General features: G+C 40.8%; 1 protein-coding gene across 11 annotated transcripts in view; it reads right to left on the minus strand.

Annotated features, from left to right (window-relative positions):
- Window positions 1–21,224, minus strand: part of LOC138751968 (uncharacterized) — a 158,699-nt gene extending 137,475 nt beyond the window's left edge. For 10 of the 11 annotated variants that reach the window (XR_011350294.1, XM_069915049.1, XM_069915046.1 and 7 more), the window contains exons 1-4: window positions 21,019–21,224; window positions 10,869–11,207; window positions 3,957–4,241; window positions 154–249 (exon numbers count right to left, since the gene is read on the minus strand). Coding sequence is in view for 10 of the 11 variants with exons in the window: in XM_069915049.1 (XP_069771150.1) it covers window positions 154–249; window positions 3,957–4,241; window positions 10,869–11,207; window positions 21,019–21,175 (877 nt within the window). In the remaining variant the exon portion in view is untranslated. The remainder of the gene's footprint in view (window positions 1–153; window positions 250–3,956; window positions 4,242–10,868; window positions 11,208–21,018) is intronic. The other variant, XM_069915042.1, reaches the window with a different exon arrangement.
- Window positions 21,225–22,280: the final 1,056 nt, after the last annotated feature.

The following is a 22,280-nucleotide window of genomic DNA, read 5'->3' on the forward strand; positions in this document are numbered from 1 at the left end:
TTTACTTCTTTTCAATGTAATGTAGGTTTCAACATTTTTATTACTAGATAAGATTTGTTAATATTTTATTTTATTGTAATGTACCTATGTTACATTTATTTGATGAAACTAATAAAAAAATTGAAGCCAACTGATGAGCGTTCCATTACTTACATTTGGATTGTAATGTCCTGCTAGGGCGTGGGACCCAGCATGTTGGTGCAACAAATGGACAGGTATCATCGTCTTCGGTGCAGATTTTCATTATTTCTGTAAGGGTTAAAGACAAAGTTAATAGGCATAGGGATCCCTAGTTTTCAAGGGATATTGTTGATCTGGTTAAGAAGAGGGAGGTGTATAGAAGGTATAGGCAACAAGGAGCTAATGAGATACTAGAAAAGTATAAAAAATGTAAGAAAATACTTAAGAAGGAAATCAGGAAGGCAAAGAGAAGATATGAGGTTGCTTTGGCAGATAATGTGAAGGTAAACACGAAGGGTTTTTACAAGTATAGTAGTAGGTAAATTATTGGAGGGTGTTCTGGGAGATCGGGTATACAAGTATTTCCACAGCCAAGGGCTGATTAAGGATAGTCAGTGTGGCTTTGTGCAAGATAGGTCATGTTTAATTAATCTTAGAGTTTTTTGAAGAGGTTACAAAGAAAGTAGATGAAGGAAAGACTATAGATGCTGTCTACATGGACTTGAGTAACGCCTTTGACGAGGTCTCACTTGGGAGGTCAGTTCAGAAGGTTCCAACATTAGGTATTCATGGAGAGGTTGTAAACTGGATTTGAAATTGGTTGTGTGAGAGAAGACACAGAGTGGTGGTGGATGGTTGCTTCTCAGACTGGAAGCCTGTGATGAGTGGAGGGCCTCAGGGTTCGGTGCTGGGACCATTGTTGTTTGTTGTCTATATCAATGATCTGGATGATAATATGGTAAATTGGATCAGCAAGTTTGCTGTTCATGCTAAAAATGGAGACATTGTGGAGTAGGCTCTTTCTACTTAGATTAGGAGAGGTAAATACAAGAGGACATGGCTTTAGGATGAAAGAGAAAAGTTTTAAGGGAACATTAGCAGGAACCTTTTCACTCAGGGTGGTAGGAATGTGGCACAGGTTGCCATCTGAAGTAGTTTTAAAAATAAATTGGATAGGTACATAGATGGAAGAGGCCTGGAGGGTTATGGAATGGGTGCAGGTCTTTGGGACTGGTGGTATGATGTTTTTGGCACAGACTAGAAGGGCCAAAATGGCCTGTTTTCTGTGGAGCAGAGTTCTTTGATTCTATGGTTGTTTTACCTGCAATTCAATGGTTATTCAAAGTTACTCAAATATCAAAACAGTCTGTAGACCTAGCGATCATAAAACAAAGGAAGATTTGCCCAGTTTTGAAACATTGCGTGACCTGCTGAGTTTCTCCAGTGCCTTTCTGTACTGCATTCGCCCCCAGTGTCTGCAGATTTTTTTGTTTGACTCCATTAGGCAAGGTAGAAAAGTGGATTATGTTTATGTCAAATTAAAATGAAGTGTTTCAACATTATCATCTGCACAGTGAAAAACCTTTTATCATGTGCCAAACAGGCAAATCAAACAGAGATAGGAACAATAATGGAGTGAAAGTGCAGAATATATTGGATAGAAAACATAAAAAAAGAAAAGAGAGAGGTAGCTGGTGAATTTATAAAATCAGGAGATTTTTTAAATTTAAAATTTAGACATACAGCATGGTTTCGGGCCATTTCAGCACAGGGAGGACAAATTCCTTAAAATAGTGCGGGATTCCAACGCTGGTCCCAATCACTGGTCCTGCAAAAGCAATGCACTCCCCACTATGCTAACCATCCCACCCTATCTTTAATGTATGAGAGGGTTGTTTAAGTGTTCGAATCTGGCGCTGTCTATAAGGAGTTTGTTCGTTCTCCCCACATCTGCTTGGGTTTCTTCTGGGAGCTCTGGCTTCCACCCTCTGTTCAAAACGTACTGCGGTTATAGTACAAATGGGTGTAATTGGGCGGTATGGGCTCATGGGCCAAAAGGACCTGTTACTGTGCTGTATTACATACGTATCTTCTGCCCCTGAAGGGAGGTAAGTGGGAAGAGCATATGATCATAGAACAATAGAACATTACAACACAGGAAACAGGCTCTTTAGCCCTTCTAGCCTGCGGTGAAATATTATTCTGCTAGTCCCACTGACCTACACCTAGTTCAATTCCTGCCATACCCCTTCCATCCATGTGCCTATCCAAATTCTCCTTAAATGTTAAAATTGAGACCCCATTCATCACTTCTTCTGGCAAATCGTTCCACGCTCCCACCACGCTCTGTGTGAAGAAGTTCCCCTAAACCTTTCCCCTTTCACCGTTAATCTATGTCCTCTGGTTTGCATCTCACCTCCCCTCAGTGAAAAAATCCAGGAGGGTTTTGCATTGTAGGGAGAAGTTGGATAGATTGGATCTTTGTTCCCAAGAATGAAGAAAGTTGGGGGGCATAGAACATAGAACATTACAGCACAGTACAGGCCGTTTGGACCACGATGTTGTGCCAACCTATATAAACCTACTCAAAAAACGAAACCTTCCTTACCTCATAACCCTTTATCCATCCGTCTAAGAGTCTTTTGGATGTACACACTGTACCAGCCTCCACCACCATCCCAGCAATATATTCCAAGTGCCTACTTAACTACTCCATCTTTGAAATAAAAACTTCCTGCTGACGTCTACCCTAAACTTTCCTCTTCTATTGCGTGTTACACTTTCACCCGTTGCATAGAATATATGGGTATGGAACATAGAACATTACAGCCCAGTCCAGGCCCTTCAGCCCTCAATGTTGTGCTGACCCACATATTCCATTAAAAAAGTACTAAACCCTCCTTACCCTGTAACCTTCTATTTTTCTTCTATCCATGTGCCTGTCTTAAGAATTTTGTAAATGCCTCCAATGTTTCAGCCTCCACCACCATCCCAGCAAGGCATTCCAGGCACCCACTCCTCTCTGTGTAAAAAACGTATCCCTGACCTCTCCCCTAAACTTCCCTCCCTACTCTTTGTACATATTTCCTCTGGTGTTTGCTGTTCCTACCCTGGGAAACAGGTGCTGGCCGTTCACCCTATCTATGCCTCTCATAACCTTGTGGACTTCGATCAAGTTTCCTCTCATCCTTCTACGCTCCAAAGAGAAAAGCCCCAGCTCTGCTAACCTTGCCTCATAAGACTTGTTTTCCAATCCAGGCAACATTCTAGTAAATCTCCTCTGCCCCTTCTCCATGGCTTCCACATCCTTCCTGTAATGAGGTGACCGGAACTGAATACAATACTCTTGTGATCTCAACAGAGATTTTGTAGAGTTGCAGCATGGCCTCTTGATTCTTGAACTCACTCCGCCTATTAAAAATAAATCCCAGCATCCCATAGGCCTTCTTAATTATTCTATCAACCTGTGCGGCAACCTTGAGGGATATATGGATTTGGACCCCAAGGTTTATCCACACTCTTAAGTAACTGACCATTAACCCTGTACTCAGCCTTCTGGTTCATCCTTCCAAAATGTATCACCTGATACTTGTCCGGATTGAACTCCATCTGCCTCTTTTCTGCCCAACTCTGCATCCTGTCTAGATCCTTTTGTAACCTGCAACAACCTTCCGCACCATCCACAACTCCTCCAACCTTCATGTCATCTGCAAATTTACTGACCCATCCTTCCGCCTCTCTATCTAGGTCATCTGCACTGCCATTGGCAAGGAAAATGGGCGAAACATGAAAGTCTGCAGACACTGAGGTTGTAAATAAAAACACAAACTGCTGAACTCAGCAGGTCTCACGGTGTCCATTGGAGATAAAGATATGTTACCCACGTTTTGGGCCAGAGCCCTCACTCAAGGTATGAGCAAGGGAAAGAATTATTCCCACTGTCAAATTATGATTCAAATGACTCTCAGGCTAGCTTTAAGCAACTTTTAGCTCACTTTCCCAAGCTTCTTTAAGTTGTAACTGGAATGCCTTTATCTGTGTCACATTGATTCTTGTTTCCTCTTGAGCCTGTTGCAATGTTTTGAGCTCGTTTTCCAGCACTCTGCGTTCTTCTGGTGTGGCATCTGGGCATTCTAGCCTCTCCGCGAGCTCTTCCACTTTTGACTGCTGTTGAATGAGCAGCATCTCAAACTGCTGTTGTATGTCCTGCAGGAGAAGTAAATTGTCTTGCTGATTCTGTTGTGCAGTTTGACTGATCTTGGGGTTCAGGATTAGTGCTTCTGTTAGGAAAGAATGAGAAAACCTTCAGCATAACTGCATTCAAAGAAGGTGGAGGACGAGGATGGGGGGGGGGGGGGCGGGATAAACAGAAACAATATGTCAAATATATAAAGACCATAAGACATAGGAGCAGAAATAAGTTATTTGAGATAATGTTACCTCTTTTGAACAATTGTCAGCTAAATTTAATCTTCCTAATAAACAATTTTTAGATATTTGCAAGTTAGACATTTTGTTCTGTTACAAGCCCAGCAGCAATAGAAATTCACCAAGACAAATAGTCACTTAAACAAAAGTTGCTTTTAATTATCTTTAAACATGAAAACAGAATCAAACTTTAACTTATCACTATTGACTTAACTAACCTAACTTAACCCCCCTTCTAATCCTAAGCACACATGTATGTCTCTTTGGCTTGGCTTCGCGGACGAAGATTTATGGAGGGGGTAAAAGTCCACGTCAGCTGCAGGCTCGTTTGTGGCTGACAAGTCCGATGCGGGACAGGCAGACACGGTTGCAGCGGCTGCAGGGGAAAATTGGTTGGTTGGGGTTGGGTGTTGGGTTTTTCCTCCTTTGCCTTTTGTCAGTGAGGTGGGCATTACATTACATGTATGTAATGTGTGCGTAAATGTAAGAAAATTCTTTGGTTCACAGTTCATTCTCACTTCTCATTCCTTGAAGTTCACTGGTTGCAGGCAATTCTTAGACTGTGCACAGAATTTAACATGTATAAAGTTCACCAGGCTTTGGTGCGTGAAAGGTAAATGTTTACCGCTCAGGAAGGTTCTCGCAGGTTTGCAGAGAGAGAGATGTGTTGTTCCAGGATTTCCACAACTGAGGTACCACCATTAGTCCCCTCAATGTCTCGCTGATGAAACTTTTATCTGGATATTTTAAAATAAACCACTGTTGGTTTCTGTAACCAGCTATTTAAAGCCTGGACAGAGTCGACGACAGTCAGACTCGATGGATGGACCCCGCGAAGGAGCGCTGAGGCTTTGCAAATAACTAACGGGGCATGTTGAGACAAGGCTTGATTCTACTTTTCCCAATTTTAAGGTTTTGAGGATCACCCTGTATGATAGAATATTTGGTAATCATGAGCTGATCCATTTTCCCACTCAGCCCCACTGCCCGGCCTTATCCCCATAATCTTTGATGCCTGGCTAATCAATCTCTGCCTTAAATTCATCCAATGACCCAGCCTCCACAACTGGTTGTGGCAACAAATTCCTCAGATTCACCACTTTCTGGCTGAAGGAACTCCTCCGCATCTCTGTTTTAAGTGGATGGTAATGTCTTTTGAGGAAATAATTTAGGAAGTGGACAATTGCAGGAAAACATTCATTTCATGTCATGGAGAAGAAAGCAAACCAAAGCCTCTGGAGTATAAATACAGGCCTTCGGGCCACATATATTCCTTGAAAAAAATCTTTTCAGGAGTTTGCAGAGGTTTGGTATGGCATCGGAAACCTTGGCAACTTCTGGTCTGGTATGGGGGCATCAATACCTCTGAGCAGAAAACCCTGTCGTCGAGAACATCACAGGCAAAACCCTCCCCACCGTCGAGAACATCTACAGGGAACCCTGCCATTGGAGAGCAGCAGTAATCATCAAGGATCCACCCCATCCAGCACACACTCTGTTCTCGCTGCTGCCATTAGGAAAGAGGTATCGGTACCCCAAGACTTGGACCACAGGTTCAGGAACAGCTGATCCCCCTCCACCATCAGTCTCCTCAACAATAAACTCAATCAGGGACTCATTTAAGGACTCTGACTTGTGCACTTTATTGATTTTATTTTTTATTCTCTCTGTATTACATAGTCAGTTTGTTTACATTCGTTATCTGTTTAGAGTTCTTTATTTGTTTACAAGTACACTGTGTAGTTTTTTTTGCACTACAGTACCAGTTAGTGGTAATTCTGCCATACCTGAAGGGAAAAGGAATCTCAGGGTTGTATGTGATGTCACGTATGCTCTCTGACAATAAATCTGAACTTTGAAACTTTGGACTTTGAATGCTCAATGTTGACAAAACACAAAGGGGGGTTAGACCATAAGACCATTAGATACAGGAGAAGAAGTAGGTCATTTGGCCTGGCCATTCCATCATGAGCTGATCCACAGCCCCACTCCCCTGCCTTCTCCCCATAACCCTGACAACTGAGATACCCAGCATTCTCTGCCTTAAATACACCCAATGGCCTGACCTCCACAGCTGCCAGTGGTTGAAGGTAAATGAATGGAGGAATTGACCTTGTAGGAAAAATAGCATAAATAATTGTAAGATTTATAAGATAGCTATGCTCAAGCTCAGAGGTAAACTCAGGTTAATCTGCCGAGAGGTAAACTCAGGTTAATGTGCCGTCTTTGACCGATCGCTGTGCTGTGAAGTCGGAAACATTAGGGAGCATTTGCTGAGCTCAGCACTTTAGTGGACCAATCAAATTGTAATTTATCAAAAGAAGCAAATAAAAGGGAAGCAGGCACCAGCAGAGTGGCCAGTGCTGGAGCCAGCCGGGTGTGAGTGGCCTAGTGTAGAAGTGGGAATTTGAAGCTTTGACTCAAGAGGCTGAGGTGGAGGTGAATGTTGAGGAAAGGTAAGGACAGGTTTTCCTCACTCTTTCCTGTTTAATAGATAGTGGGGAATGGCAGGCAGTGGCAGGAACATGCTTTTCTTGCAGAATGTGGATAGTTAGGGATGGCAACAGTATCCTTGATTACTTCATCTGCGAGAAGTGCATCCAACTGCAGCTCCTTACAAATTGGGGAAGCGTGAATTGCCTGTCTGGGAATTGGAGCTGGAGTTGGATGAACATCCGCATTATTCGGGAAGCTGGGGCGGTGGTGATAGACATGGATGCTCTCAATTCTAGGAGACAGGAGGAAGGTAATTGGTGGACAGGCAGGAAAGAACAAGGAGGCAGAGCTGAATACTTCTGTGGCCATTCCCCTCAGCCACAAGCATACTCCTTTGGATACTGCTGGGGAATTCCCTATCTGGGCCAGGCATGAGCAGACAGACCAATAGCACCGTGGTCAGTTCTGAGTTCTCAGAAGGAAAGGGTGGTCAGGTACAGCAACAGTCATAGGGAACTCGATAGTCAGGGGAAGAAAGGAGATTCTGAGGTCACAAAAGAGGCTCCAGGATAGTGTGTTGCCTGTCTGGTGTTCAGATCCAGGATGTCTCTGAGAGCGTGCAGAATATTCTTTATTCTGAGGGGAGGGTGATCAGCCAGAAGTCGTGGTATATATTGGTACCAATGGTATAGGCAGGAGTTGGGTAGAGGCCCTGCAAAGAAAGTTTAACGAGTTAGGAAAGAGGCTGAAGAGCAGGACCTCCAAGGTGGTCATCCCCTGGATTACTCCCAGTGCCACAAGCTGGGGAAGGACAGAACAGGAAGACAACGCAAATAAAGAGATGGAGCAGTGGAGGGGGGGAGGGGGGCACGGACGGTTGGCTCATTAGAATCTTTTCTGGGGAAGGGTGACGTGTATAAGTGGGATGAGTTGCACCTGAACTCGAGGGGAACCAATATCCTGGCAGAGGAGTTTAAGAGTACAGTGTTTGCCAGAATTAAAGGAAATGTTCAAAGGCATAGGGAACCTTGGTTTTCAAGGGATATTGGGGATCTGGTTTGGAAGGTGTATAGCAGGTATAGGCAGCATGGAGAAATTTAAGTACTTGAAAAGTATTTAAAAAATCAAGAAAAACCCTCAAGAAAGAAATCTGGAAGGTGAAAAGAAGAGATGAGGTTGCTTTGGCAGACAATGTGAAGGAAAATCCTAAGGGTTTCTACAGGTACATTAAGAGCAAAAGGGACAAAATTGGTCCCCTTGAAGATCAGAGTGGTTAGTATTGTATGGAGCCAAAAGAGATGGGGGAGATCTTAATTTATTTTTTCATCAGAGCACAGAGTCATGGGAATTAAGGAAAAGAAGCAATGAGATCATGGAACTTACACAGGTTAAAGAGGAGTAAGTCGTAAAGCAAACAAGATATCCCTTCAGACCTGAAGGAGGCTAATGTAGAAATTGGAGGGGCTCTGGGCACCAAAAAATATGGAGAAAAGGCTGGGCAGTGGGACTGAGTAGGATAATGGATCAGCTCATGAATAAATAGTGGAGCAAAATCAATGGGCAGAATAGCCTCTTAAAGTGAGGGATCCTGTCTGAACGAGTGACCAAATTTCTCAAACAAGTGGAGAGTACAATAACATGATCTAAACCAGGGTATTCTGCATAAACAAGGGAGATTACAATGGTTGATGACTAGTGTAGACTGGGAACATTAGCTGTATTCTCTAAACCAGGGTAGTCTGCGTAAACAAGGGAGATTACAATGGTTGATGACTAGTGTAGACTGGGAACATCAGCTCTATGATCTAAACCAGGGTATTCTGCGTAAACAAGGGAGATTACAATGGTTGATGACGAGTGTAGACTGGGAACCACTTCCTTAGACTCCACCAATCAGTTATTAAGCAAACAGTGCTGGCTGTTTGTACACAAAACCACAATCTGTCAATATAAATCAGGGCTTACAGTCTTTCTGGTGACTCTCTTCAGCTTTCATCTCCAATTGTCCCAGTTGTAGAGGTTAAAACCTTGTGTTTTTGATTCTTAGTTAGTTTTATTGTTTGTAGTGTTACCTCAGTGAATATGTCATAAAAATATCCCCCAGTCTAACGGCTTGCTCATTATTCTTCAACATGTGAAGGAAATGTGAGCACGAGAAAATTTTCTTTGAATTTTTGCATCTCTTTAAAATACCGTTATGTATCTCTTTAAAGTTTGAGTATCTCTATCTACATTTTATATCTCTGTCATAAGGTACTTTGTTATTTAAGTTTTGAAAGTTTTAATGCAAGGCTATGCAAAATGTTTATCCATTTTTAATTAACAAATTAAAGCTACATAAAGTAACAGCCACAGAGTTTGATTTGCGGAATTAAAGAGATCGAAATTTGGAATATCGTAGCTCATGCTTTTGGAAGAAGACACTTTGAAATTAGGATATATTAGAATAAGGAAAGTGTCGTCTATACTAGTGTCCCAGGGCAATTGATGAGGTTCATTATAGCTGAACCCACTCAAGGGAGAACAAAGCATTTAACTTTCAAGTTTGTACAGGGTGGCAAATCAAAATGAATACTAGCATTATCAAGTCATTCTCAATGCCAAAGAGTCTGGCCTGTTCATCACAGTCTGGTATGGGGACACCAATGTCCCTGAACATAAAGCCCTCCATAGGATAGTGGACACAACCCAGGACTTCACAGGCAAAACCCCCTCCACCATCGAGAACATTAGAGAGCAGCAGCAATCATCAAGGATCCACCCCACCCAGCACACACTCTGTTCTCACTGCTGCCCTCTGGAAAGAGGTCTCGGCGCCACAGGACTCGCCCCACCAGGTACAGGAACAGCTGCTCCCCCTCCACCATCAGACTCAACAACAAACTCAGTCAGGAACTGATTTGTTTACATTCAATATCTGTTTACAGTTTTTTTTTATGCACGACCAATAAGTGGTAATTCTGCCTCATCTACAGGAAAATGAGAATCTCAGGGTTGTATGTGATGTCATATATGTACTCTAATAAATCTGAAATCTAAAATCTGAACTCTAAGCCAACTATTCTCAATTCCCCGGGTGCCACAGCATGATTAAGTAAAAACTTTCTTTTCACTTCATGAAATATAAATTTAATTTTATGTTTGCTCTTGCAGTCAGTAGGAGAAAAGCACAGAAGGAACAAAAACTTGACTGCCTCACAGGGAAGGGTTCCATAAACTTTGAGCAGAGTCCTAGGTGCTGTATTTTGGAAGGACAAATCAAGACAGGACATACATGGTAAATGATAGGGCTCTGAGAAGTGCAGTAGAACAGACGAATCTGGGAACACCGATACAGAATTCTCTGAAAGTGGTGTCACAGGTGGATAGGATCAAAAAGAGAACTCTTAGCATCTTGGCCTTCATAAATCAAAGTATTTAGTTGAGGAGATGGGATGTTATGGTAAAGTTGAATAAGACATTGATGAGGCCAAATCTGGAGTAAGATGGAAAGATGGCAGTGAAGATTTACTAAGATGTTGCCCAGACTTCAGGAACTGAGTTACAGGGGAAGGTTAAACAGGTTATGACTTTATTCCCTGGAGGGTACAAGAATGAAGGGAGATTTGATAGAGGTATTTAAAATTAGGAGGGGGACAGACAGAGTAAATGTAGACAGGCTTTTTCCACTGAGAATAGTTGAGATACAGACCAGTGGACCTGGGTTAAGAATGAAAGTGGAAAAGTTTAGGGGGAACATGAGGAGGAACTTCTTCACACAGAGAGTGGTGGGAGTGTGGAACCAGCTGAAGTGGTGAATGCAGGCTCAATATTAATATTTAAGAGAAATTTGGACAGGTACATGGATGGGAGAGATATGGGGGGGCTATGGACTGGATGCAGGTCAGAGGGACTAGGCAAAAAAAATTGGATTGGCACAGAAGGGCTGTAATGATCTGGGGGTTCTATGGTTCTAAGGGATTGGGTGGTAGGGAGGGGGGATGTAGCCGAAAGAAAGATGGAGGATGACCACTCTAATTCCCGTTTTAGCATTCATGACTCACCTGCAGTGAGTTGCTTTTTGTACCAGGCTTTCACAATTTCATTTTCTTCCTGCAGGACTTCCGTCACACTGAGCACTGCTCCGTAGTGCGCGTGCTGCACTTCTGCCAGCTTGCTTTCCAGCCCCTGCCGTATGTCTGGTGGGAGATTTGGGCATTCCAGCCTCTCCATGAGAAATTTCTTTGTTGAACTCAGTTGCACGCTCAGCTGCCTAACCTGCAGTGATGCCAGGTGCATTTCTAACAACTTGTTTTGGACACTTGGTGATGCACCTTCATTGGATGCTGCCCTCTGACATTGCACTCCCTCTTCTGTTTGGAATTGTCTATGACATACTGTTTCTGCGAACAATGAATGACAACACCTTCAGCAAAATAACATACAAAGCAAGTGGAGCACAGGAAAGCTAAGATTCTATTTATTATCACGCAATAGGACAGAACATGTTATGTTACACCAAAATTCCCTTCTGCCTGCCGTAAGGCAAACAGAGTCGCCATTAGTGTCGTACAGCACCCCCTATGAGAGAAAGAAAAGCAAGAGAGTCCCTTCAGAGGTCTCCAGAATCTCCTCGGGCACTCCCTCAGCCTCGGGCACTCCTGCAGCTGCAGAGACTCACCAGCAGCTCGAGCTCCAGACCCAATTCTCCGACACAACCAGAAAGCCTTCAGTACCCAAGAGACCCTTTGGGAGCCCATCTTGCCCTCAGCACCTTCTCGAGCCCTGGTTCTGATACTGAAACAGAGATCCCATGTCAAAGATATAGAAATCTAATCACGCCAGGTAATCCTGTATTTCAAGAGGTTGACAACCACAGGAAGAGTCATACGGATAGACCACATGGAAGCTACTCATCCATGCTGACCAAGTTGTACTTCTGATCTAGTCCGGTAAGGTAATAGGAGAAGAAGCAGGTCCTTCGGCCCATTGACTCTGCTCCACCATCCCATCATGAGCTGATCCATTCTCCCATTCAACCCCACTCTCCTGCTTTCTACCCATAAGCTTTGATGCCCTGATGATTCAGATACCTATCAATCACTGGCTTAAATATATCTATGACCTGGCCTCCACAGCCACCCACCCATGGCAACAAACTCCAGAAATTCACCATTCTCTGGCTATAAAAATAATTCCAAATCTCTGTTTTAAATGGGTGCCCATCAATCCTCTTGTCCTTGACTTCTCTACCATGAGAAACAACTTTGCCACATCTACATTGTCCAAGACTTACAACATTTGAAATGCTTCTATGAGCTCCCCTTCATTCTTCTAAACTCCAAGGAGTCCAAGAATGCTCAAAAGTTCCTCATATTCTAATCCCTTCATTCCAGAGATCATTCTTGTGAATCGTCTCTGAACCCTCTCCAATGCCAGAACATCCTTTCTTCAATCAGGAGCTCAAAACTATATCCCATACTCCAAGTGACACCACACCAGGGCCTCAGCATCATATCCCTGCTCTCATCCCTGCTCTTCTCACTTGTCAGGAAAGCACAACAGTGACAGTATTGTTTGAGAAGATTGAAATGGCCGAGGCTACTGGCCCCCACTATATCAAACTTCTACAGGAGCTCTATCGAGTGCATCCTGGTCGGTTGCAAACAGTGTTGTGGGGTTGCTGCAGAGAAATGGATCGGAGGTCGATCTGCAGGACCAGAAGGGTGGCAGAGAGGATCACCGAGGTATCCCTCCCCACCATCCCCCCACCTTCACCCTCAACATGATCTACCAGGATTGTTGTCTGAAAATAGTGCACAAAGTCATGGAGGACCCCCTTCCACCCCCGCACACAGCATCTTTCAGCTGCTCCCACTGGGGAAGAGGTGCAGGAGGATCAGCAGGCTGAGGAACAGCTTCTTCCTTTTTTTTTAAATTTTTTATTTTTCACACCATAAACCACATTAACCATGATACACACTTTTTCCTTTACACACATATACAGTGTCATTTTCTCCCCCCCCCCCCCTCCTCCCATCCCACCCTCCTAACCTCCCCCCCATTCATTTAAAGTACAAAATCTAGGATACATTAAACCAGTCAAACAATGTCATTCAATAAAAATAAACAAGAAATTCCATTGAGTCAATTCTTTTCATTTCCTTCTCCTTTCGTTAATTTAGGTAATGATTGTCCCCGGTAGGTTTTCGCTATTGTATTTAATGTAAGGCTCCCATATTTGTTCGAATATTTCAATATTATTTCTTAAACTATATGTTATTTTTTCTAATGGAATACATTTATTCATTTCTATATACCATTGTTGTATTTTCAAATTATCTTCCGATTTCCAGGTTGACATAATACATTTTTTTGCTACGGCTAGAGCTATCTTAACAAATCTTTTTTGTGCATCCTCCAAATCAATTCCAAATTCTTTATTTTTTATGTTACTTAGGAGGAAGATCTCTGGATTCTTTGGTATATTGTTTTCTGTAATTTTATTTAATATCTGGTTTAGATCTTGCCAAAATTTTTCTACTTTCTCACATGTCCAGATTGCATGAATTGTTGTTCCCATTTCCTTTTTACAACGAAAACATCTGTCAGATACTGTTGGGTCCCATTTATTTAACTTTTGAGGTGTAATGTATAGCCTGTGTATCCAGTTATATTGTATCATACGTAACCTCGTATTTATTGTATTTCTCATCGTTCCAGAACATAACTTCTCCCATGTTTCCTTTTTTATCTTTATATTTAAATCTTGTTCCCATTTTTGTTTAGTTTTACCATTTGTTTCCTCATTCTCCTTTTCTTGCAGTTTAATATACATATTTGTTATAAATCTTTTGATTATCATTGTATCTGTAATCACATATTCAAAGTTACTTCCCTCTGGTAACCTCAGACTGCTTCCTAATTTGTCCTTCAAGTAGGATCTCAATTGGTAATATGCCAGCACTGTATCTTGAGTTATGTTGTATTTATCTTTCATTTGTTCAAAGGATAATAATCTATTTCCTGAAAAAAAATTTCTATTCTTTTGATCCCTTTTTTCTCCCATTCTCTAAAGGAAAGGTTATCTATTGTAAAAGGGAGTAACTTATTTTGTGTCAATATTAGTTTTGGTAATTGATAATTTGTTTTATTTCTTTCTACATGAACCTTCTTCCAAATATTGAGTAGATGATGTAATACTGGAGAAGTTCTATGTTGTACCAATTTTTCATCCCATTTATATAATATGTGTTCAGGTATCTTTTCCCCTATTTTATCTAATTCTAATCTAGTCCAATCTGGCTTTTCCCTTGTTTGATAAAAATCTGATAGGTATCTTAATTGTGCGGCTCTATAATAATTTTTAAAGTTTGGCAGTTGTAAGCCTCCTTGTTTATACCATTCTGTTAATTTATCTAGTGCTATCCTCGGTTTCCCCCCTTTCCATAAAAAATTCCTTATTATTTTCTTTAACTCCTTGAAGAATTTCTCTGTCACGTGTATTGGCAATGCCTGAAATAGGTATAATATCCTTGGAAAAATGTTCATTTTAATACAGTTTATCCTTCCTTTTAGTGTTAGTGGTAAATCTTTCCAATGCTCTAAATCGTCCTGTAATTTTTTCATTAGTGGATAATAATTGAGTTTATATAGTTGGCCGAGATTTTTATTTATTTGTATACCTAGGTATCTTATTGCTTGCACTTGCCATCTGAATGGTGATTCCTTCTTAAATTTTGAGAAATCCGCATTATTCATAGTCATTGCTTCACTTTTATTTACGTTAATCTTGCAACCCGACACTTCTCCATATTCCTTCAATTTCTTATATCATTCTTTTATTGATAGTTCTGGTTCTGTTAAGTATACTATAACATCATCCACAAATAAACTGATTTTATATTCCTTATCTTTTATTTTTATCCCTTTTATATTATTTTCTGTTCTTATCAATTCTGCTAGTGGTTCTATAGCTAACGCGAACAATAAAGGTGAAAGTGGGCATCCCTGCCGTGTTGACCTGCTTAAGTTAAATTGCTTTGATACATATCCATTTACTGTCACTTTCGCCAATGGTCCCTTATATAATGCTTTAATCCAATTAATATACTTCTCTGGTAAACTGAATTTTTGCAATACTTTGAATAAATAATTCCATTCTACTCTGACAAAGGCCTTCTCTGCGTCTAAAGCAACTGCTACTGTTGGCGCTTTACTCCCTTCTACTGCATGAATTAAGTTAATAAATTTACAAATATTGTCTGTTGTGCGTCTTTTTTTAATAAATCCAGTTTGGTCTAGATTTACCATTTTAGGTACATAATCTGCTAATCTGTTTGCTAATAGTTTAGCTATTATCTTATAATCTGTGTTAAGTAAAGATATTGGTCTATATGACGCTGGTGAGAGTGGATCTTTCCCTGTCTTTGGTATTACTGTAATTATTGCTGTTTTGCATGAATCTGGTAAGCTTTGTGTTTTATCAATCTGGTTGATTACTTCCAGGAGGGGAGGAATTAATAAATCTTTAAACGTTTTATAGAATTCTATTGGGAATCCATCCTCTCCTGGTGTTTTATTATTTGGTAATTTTTTTATTATCTCTTGTATTTCTACTATTCCAAATGGTTCTGTTAATTTATTTTGTTCCTCCATTTGTAGTTTTGGTAGTTCAATTTTAGTTAGAAATTCATCTATTTTCCCTTCTTTCCCTTCGTTTTCAGTTTGGTATAATTGTTCATAGAATTCTCTAAAGTTTTCCTTGATCTCCTTTGATTTATATGTGATTTGTTTGTCTTTTTTCCTTGATGCCAATACCATTTTCTTAGCTTGTTTTGTGCGTTTTTTCACCCAGTTCATAATATTTCTGTTTTGTCTTCATTATATTCTTCTCCACCTTATATGTTTGTAGTGTTTCATATTTTATTTTTTTATCTGCCAATTCTCTTCTTTTAGTTGTATCTTCCTTCATTGCTAATTCTTTTTCTATATTTACTATTTCCCTTTCCAACTGCTCTGTTTCCTGATTATAGTCCTTCTTCATCTTGGTTACATAACTTATTATTTGCCCTCTAATGAACGCTTTCATTGCATCCCATAGTATAAACTTATCTTTCACTGATTCCGTATTTATTTCAAAGTACATTTTAATTTGTCTTTCAATTAATTCTCTAAAATCCTGCCTTTTGAGTAACATGGAGTTTAATCTCCATCTATACATTCTTGGAGGGATGTCCTCTAACTTTATTGTCAATATTAAGGGTGAATGGTCCGCTTTATATTCTGTTTTTCTTACTCTATCTTGCATACGAGCTGATAACAAAAATAGGTCTATTCTTGAGTATGTTTTATGTCTAGCCGAGTAATATGAATATTCCTTTTCCTTTGGGTGTTGTTTCCTCCATATATCCAAAAGTTGCATTTCTTCCATCGATTTAATTATAAATTTGGTTACTTTGTTCTTTCTGTTAATTTTTTTCCAAGTTTTGTCCATATTTGAATCCAAATTCAGGTTGAAATCCCCTCCTATTAATATGTTCCCTTGCGTATCTGCTATCTTCAAAAAGATATCTTTCATGAACTTTTGATCTTCTTCGTTAGGTGAATATACATTGAGTAGATTCCAAAACTCCGAATATATCTGACATTTTATCATTACATATCTCCCTGCTGGATCTATTATTTCCTCTTCTATTTTAATTGGCACATTTTTTACTAATTAATATAGCTACTCCTCTTGCTTTTGAATTATACGACGCTGCTGTTACGTGTCCTACCCAATCTCTCTTTAATTTCTTGTGCTCCAATTCAGTTAAATGTGTTTCTTGCACAAATGCTATATCAATTTTTTCTTTTTTCAGTAAATTTAGCAGTTTCTTCCTTTTAATTTGGTTATGTATTCCGTTAATATTTAAAGTCATATAGTTCATTTTATACTTTGTTTATCTTCCCTTTCCGTTTCTCCATTATTACCTTTACTTCTTATCCATTTCTGCTTTCTTGTTTTGAACACTTTATAAGACAACATTTCTAAAACATCAAACATTTTCCCTATTCTCCTATTTAAAACTTCTTTAACCCCAATCTCCCCTCCCCCTCCTGAGTTGTCCTTTATCCCTTGTCGGACAACCACATCTCCCCTCTCCATTTGGATTTGCGAATTCACTCGCAAACGTCAGCTGATTTTGCAGTGACTTTAACTCCTCCCCACCCAGCCCCCCCAGAAAAGATTTCAATTTTCATATGTAACAAAGGTCACTCTTTTAATTCCCTCCTTATTCCCTCTATTCAATTTCCCTCCCTCATTAATTCTTGTCTATACTCTATATATTTTCTTCTAAATACGGATACAGTCATGTATGCACACTATATATATATACACACATATCCCCCTTTACACACATACATATAGATCGTGGTCATTTTTACTCTTATTACATGTCTTCATCTCTCTGCTTGTTTTGTAATTGTTCTGCAAATTTCCTTGCTTCCTCTGGATCCGAGAATAGTCTGTTTTGTTGCCCTGGAATAATTATTTTAAGTACCGCTGGGTACTTTAACATAAATTTATATCCTTTTTTCCATAAGATCGTTTTCGCTGTATTGAACTCCTTCCTCTTCTTCAGGAGTTCAAAACTTATGTCTGGATAGAAAAAAAATTTTTGACCTTTATATTTCAGTGGCTTTTTGTCCTCTCTTACTTTCTTCATTGCTTTCTCCAATATATTTTCTCTTGTTGTATATCTTAAGAATTTTACTAAAATAGATCTTGGTTTTTGCTGCGGTTGTGGTTTCGGGGCTAAAGTTCTATGTGCCCTCTCTATTTCCATTACTTCCTGTAATTCTGGTCTTCCCAGGACCCTGGGGATCCAATCTTTTATAAATTCTCTCATATTCTTGCCTTCTTCATCTTCCTTAAGGCCCACTATCTTTATATTATTTCTTCTATTATAGTTTTCTATCTTCTGAGCTAACAGTTCATGTGCCTCTTTAACTTTTTTATTAGATTCTTCTAATTTCTCTTTTAAGTCTTTTACTTCCATATTTACAAATGTTTCTCGTTTTTCCATATTTTCCACTCTTTTTGCCAATTCTGATATGGCCACTTCCATTTTATTCATTTTTTCTTCTGCATTCTTAATTTTTCTTTTTATCTCATCAAATTCCTGTAATTGCCATTCTTTCACTGATTCCATATATTCTTTAAAAAAAGCTACATCCATTGTCTTGCCTTTCTCTTCTTCTTCCACTTCTTTCTGTTCTTCTTCTCCCTCTGGGTTGACCATCTGTTGTTTCCTTGTTTTCTTTTTACCCTCTTCTTTCTTGTTCTCGTTATTGTCTGTGTTCTGCACCTGTTGCTGTGCTGCAGGTGTCTCTCTCAGCTGTGGAGATCGACTCCGCAGCTGTTCCCCCCTCCCGTCAGTGTGGTTTTTTTCATGCGCATCGCGCATGCGCGACTCCTCGCGCATGTGCAGTTGCACCCTTTTACTCGGCTCTGCGAGCCATTTTTGTCGTCCCGAGCCCGGGACCTCCACTGACCTGCGGGAGCGGGCCTCTCTCTCCGCGGCGGGCCTCTTCGGACAGGTAAGGCCTTCACCTTCTTCTTCCGACGTCTTTCCTTCTTCTCTTCTTCCCGTTGTTTTTGGTTTTTCTTTCTTCGCTGCCATTTTCTTCACACTTTTACTTTCACTTTGTTTTGGTTTTTAAGTTTGTGCCTTTGCTTTTTCTCTATCTTTTTTTAACTTTTCTGGAGAGGGCTGGAGTTCCCCTACCGGCCACTACTCCATCACGTGACTCCCCCAGGAACAGCTTCTTCCCACGGGCAGTGAGAACGCTGAACGACCAAGGGAACTGCTCACACTGACCATCCGAGACTCTCATAAACATGAAACAATATTTATTTATACAGATGAAATACTTGTTCTGCATATGTACCATTTGTATGTATGTGAGGTATGTCTAGTGGTGTATGTGCGCATTTTGCACCAAGAACTAGAGAACGCTGTTTCATCAGGTTGTACAATCAGATGACAATAAACTTGACGACTTATATTTGAACTTACCTATCACTGGACTATATTTCCCAGGTTTTTCCTTGCAGTCCCTCTTATATAAATATATATTTGCAACTCTCCAGTCTTCTGGCTAATGACACAAATATCTCTGCTCGAGTTCCCACAATTTCTTCCTTAGTTTTCCACAGATTCGCCTGATCAGGCCTCAAGGATTTGTCTACCTTGATGCATTTTAAGATCTCCATCCTCTCCTCTTCAACACATCAGAGTGATGTTTCTACTGAGTGAGCTATGGAACTATAGAATGAAACAGTTCATAAAACAGGCCCTTCGGCCCTTTTCATCTATATCGAACTATTAATGTATGAAACACAGAAGTCTGCAGATGCTGTAATTGTAGTAAAAATGTTTCACAAATTGGAGGTACAGCATCTCATCTGCCATCTGGGCATCCTCCAACCAGATGGCATTGACATCGACTTATTTGGTTTTCATTAATCTTTCCCTCCCTTCTCACTTCCCACCCCCCAACCTCTTCCCCGTCGCCTTTTACTAGCTCTGACTCTCTCCCTTCGCACAGACAAATTCAAGTCTCACTTCTCCCCTTATTATATCCAATTAACACCTCGTGTTGGTCTGGACTCCTCCCCCAGCCAGCGCTGCATCTATTCTGAGATTTCCTGTTTATTTCTTATTCTTTGCTTATTCCTTGAAGAAGGGCTCAGGCATGAAACCTCGTCCATCTATCCTTTATCTCCTATGGATGCTGCAAGACTGGCTAAGTTCCACCAGCATTTCATGGTTTTTTTTTAACAAACTATTACTGTGCCTGGTTTCACTGACCTGCACCCAATGCAAAGCCTCCCATCCATGTACCTGTCCAAATTCTTCTTAAATGTTAGAAACTCAGCTGGCAGCTGGTTTCACAACCCCACCACTCTCTGTGTGAAGAAGTTCCCCTCAACGTTCCCCTCAAACAGCAGCACAGTTAACGCAACACCATTACAGCACCAGCGATCAGGGTTTGAATCCGGCACTGTCTGTAAGGAGTTTGTACATTCCTCGTGTCTCCGCATGGGTTTCCTCCGGGCTGTCCAGTTTTCTCCGCCATTTAAAAACATACTGGAGTTGTAGGTCAATTGTGTGTAATTGAGTAGCACAGGCTCATGGGCCAAAAGGGTTTGTTACTGTGCTGTATATCTATATCAAAAATTAAACTTTTCCCCTTTCATCCTCAACCCATGTCCTCAGTGGGAAAAACTGAGCTGCATTTACTCTGTCTGTACCTCGAGCATTAATGTTTTTGCAAATGAGACATACTGACCTGGGCCCTCACTCATCTCTTGTTTCCTCCCTAGTTACTCTTTTCCCTTCAAGTTTAAGTTGATTATCGTCTGATCGTACATAGACAACCAGATGAAATAGTGTTTCTCCGGACCATGGTGCAGGCGCATATACACATACAATATACATACAGCATACATCTGGGATTGTCGGATCTTCAAAGCTAAGCAGGCTCAGGACTCGTCAGTACTTGGACGGGAGACCGCGTAGGAACGAGGTGCTGTAGGTTTCTGTGAGGGGGGCTGGACAAACTGACGAATCTCAGTCTGTCTTAAAGTTAAAGCATTTCATGTATGTTACATTCTAAATGTAGTATTGTATGACAATAATGGAACCTTTACCTTTATAATAATTACATGTATATATACAAATATAAAATAAATACTGTTCATCAGTCACACAGCCTGCGGGGAAAGGTATCCCCCAGCCTGGCAGTCCTGATTTGGATGCTCCTGATGGCTGGGTTCAGAGAAGATTGACGAATGATTCCAGGAACATGGTTCACACCTACCAGCCTTATCTTCCCTTCTCCTTCAGCCTTATTATTCAGGAAACCGGCCTGCATTTTCCTCATACCCAGAAGAAGGGCTCAGGGTATGTGTGAAGGTACCTCCTATGAACGCTGCAAGACCTGCTGAGTTCCCCCAGCATTTCTGTGTTTACACATCGTTAAATGACTTTTTTTCCTTCCTCAAATCAATTGGTGATTCTGCTAGAATCATCAAATCCTGTCGAAGATATTTATATGGGGATATTTTCTCTTTTATTCCGAATATCTAGCTCTCATTTACAAGAGAAAATGATCCACACAAACGCCAAAGTAATAATTACTGCCCAGAATTGAAGTACTAACCATTTTGAGACTCGTGAATTGTGGAACTTTCTTCCATTAACTGAGTAGTTTCTGGATCAATGGCTTCATATGTCTTCCTCATCCTACGCTCCATGTCGAGCTTCCTGCGCTCTGCTTCCAACTTTTCACTGAATTCGTCGTCAGACTTATCGTCCATGCTGCCCCCCTCTCCTCTGCCTGCTCCACTTATGCCAGTTCCTGGTTGCAAATCGTCACTGACTCTGGGGTCCTTTGTTGACCTCAAAGCTTTATGACACGGGAGAGAAAAAAACGGTGACAAAATCAAATTGTTTATGATCTCATCAAATTTAAATGAGCTTGGCCGAAGGTGCTAAATTTCAAGAAATGTCAGCTGTAAGATTCGACTGGAAAATAGACTTCTTTCCACTTGAAGGAAAGAAATTTGAGACCAAATTTGGTAGCAGTGTATATAATTTTATTTGGATGAATAGAAGTATGCTCTCTTAAACTGGCCAATTTATTTCAAAAGGTTTTTGAACATAGAACACTACAGCACAGTACAGGCCCTTTGGCCCTTGATGTTGTGCCGACCCATCTATTCCTAGATAAAAAAATACCAAACCCTTCCTACTCTATAACCCTCTCTTTTTCTTTCATCCATGTGCCTGCCTAAGAGTCTCTTAAATGCCCCTCATGTTTCAGCCTCCACCACCATCCCGGCAAGGCATTCCAGCCACCCACAACTCTCTGTGCAAAAAAATTTACCCCTGATGTCTCCCCTAAACTTTCCTCCCTTCAATTTGTACAAATGTCCTCTGGTGTTTGCTATTCCTGCCCTGGGAAAAAAAGGAGCTGACTGTTCACCCGATCAAACCTTTCATAATCTTGTAGACCTCTTAAATCTCCTCTCATTCTTCTGTGCTCCAAAAAGAAATTTGGATATACACACTATACATACATACTGCATGGGAATAGGCCATCTCGGCCCATGAGTCCGCACTACTCAATGTACACCCAATTAATCCACCCTGGTATGTTTTGAACAGTGTGAGGAAACTGGAGCCCCCGGGGAAAACCTACACAGACATGGGGAGAACGTACATATTCCTTACAGACAGTGTGGGTTTTGAACCCCGGTCCTGATTGTAACAGCATTGCGCTAACTGTTACGTCAACCATGGCATTCTCTAAGCATCCTTATCTCCTGTATGTCTTTTAATGTGGCACCCTATCAAGCCCATTCTGGAAATCCAAACAATGTTCATCTGCTCCCCTCCATGTGCCACAATCGTTATATCCTT

Source organism: Narcine bancroftii, chromosome 1 (genome assembly GCF_036971445.1).
Source record: "Narcine bancroftii isolate sNarBan1 chromosome 1, sNarBan1.hap1, whole genome shotgun sequence".
Classification (NCBI taxonomy): Eukaryota; Metazoa; Chordata; class Chondrichthyes; order Torpediniformes; family Narcinidae; genus Narcine; species Narcine bancroftii.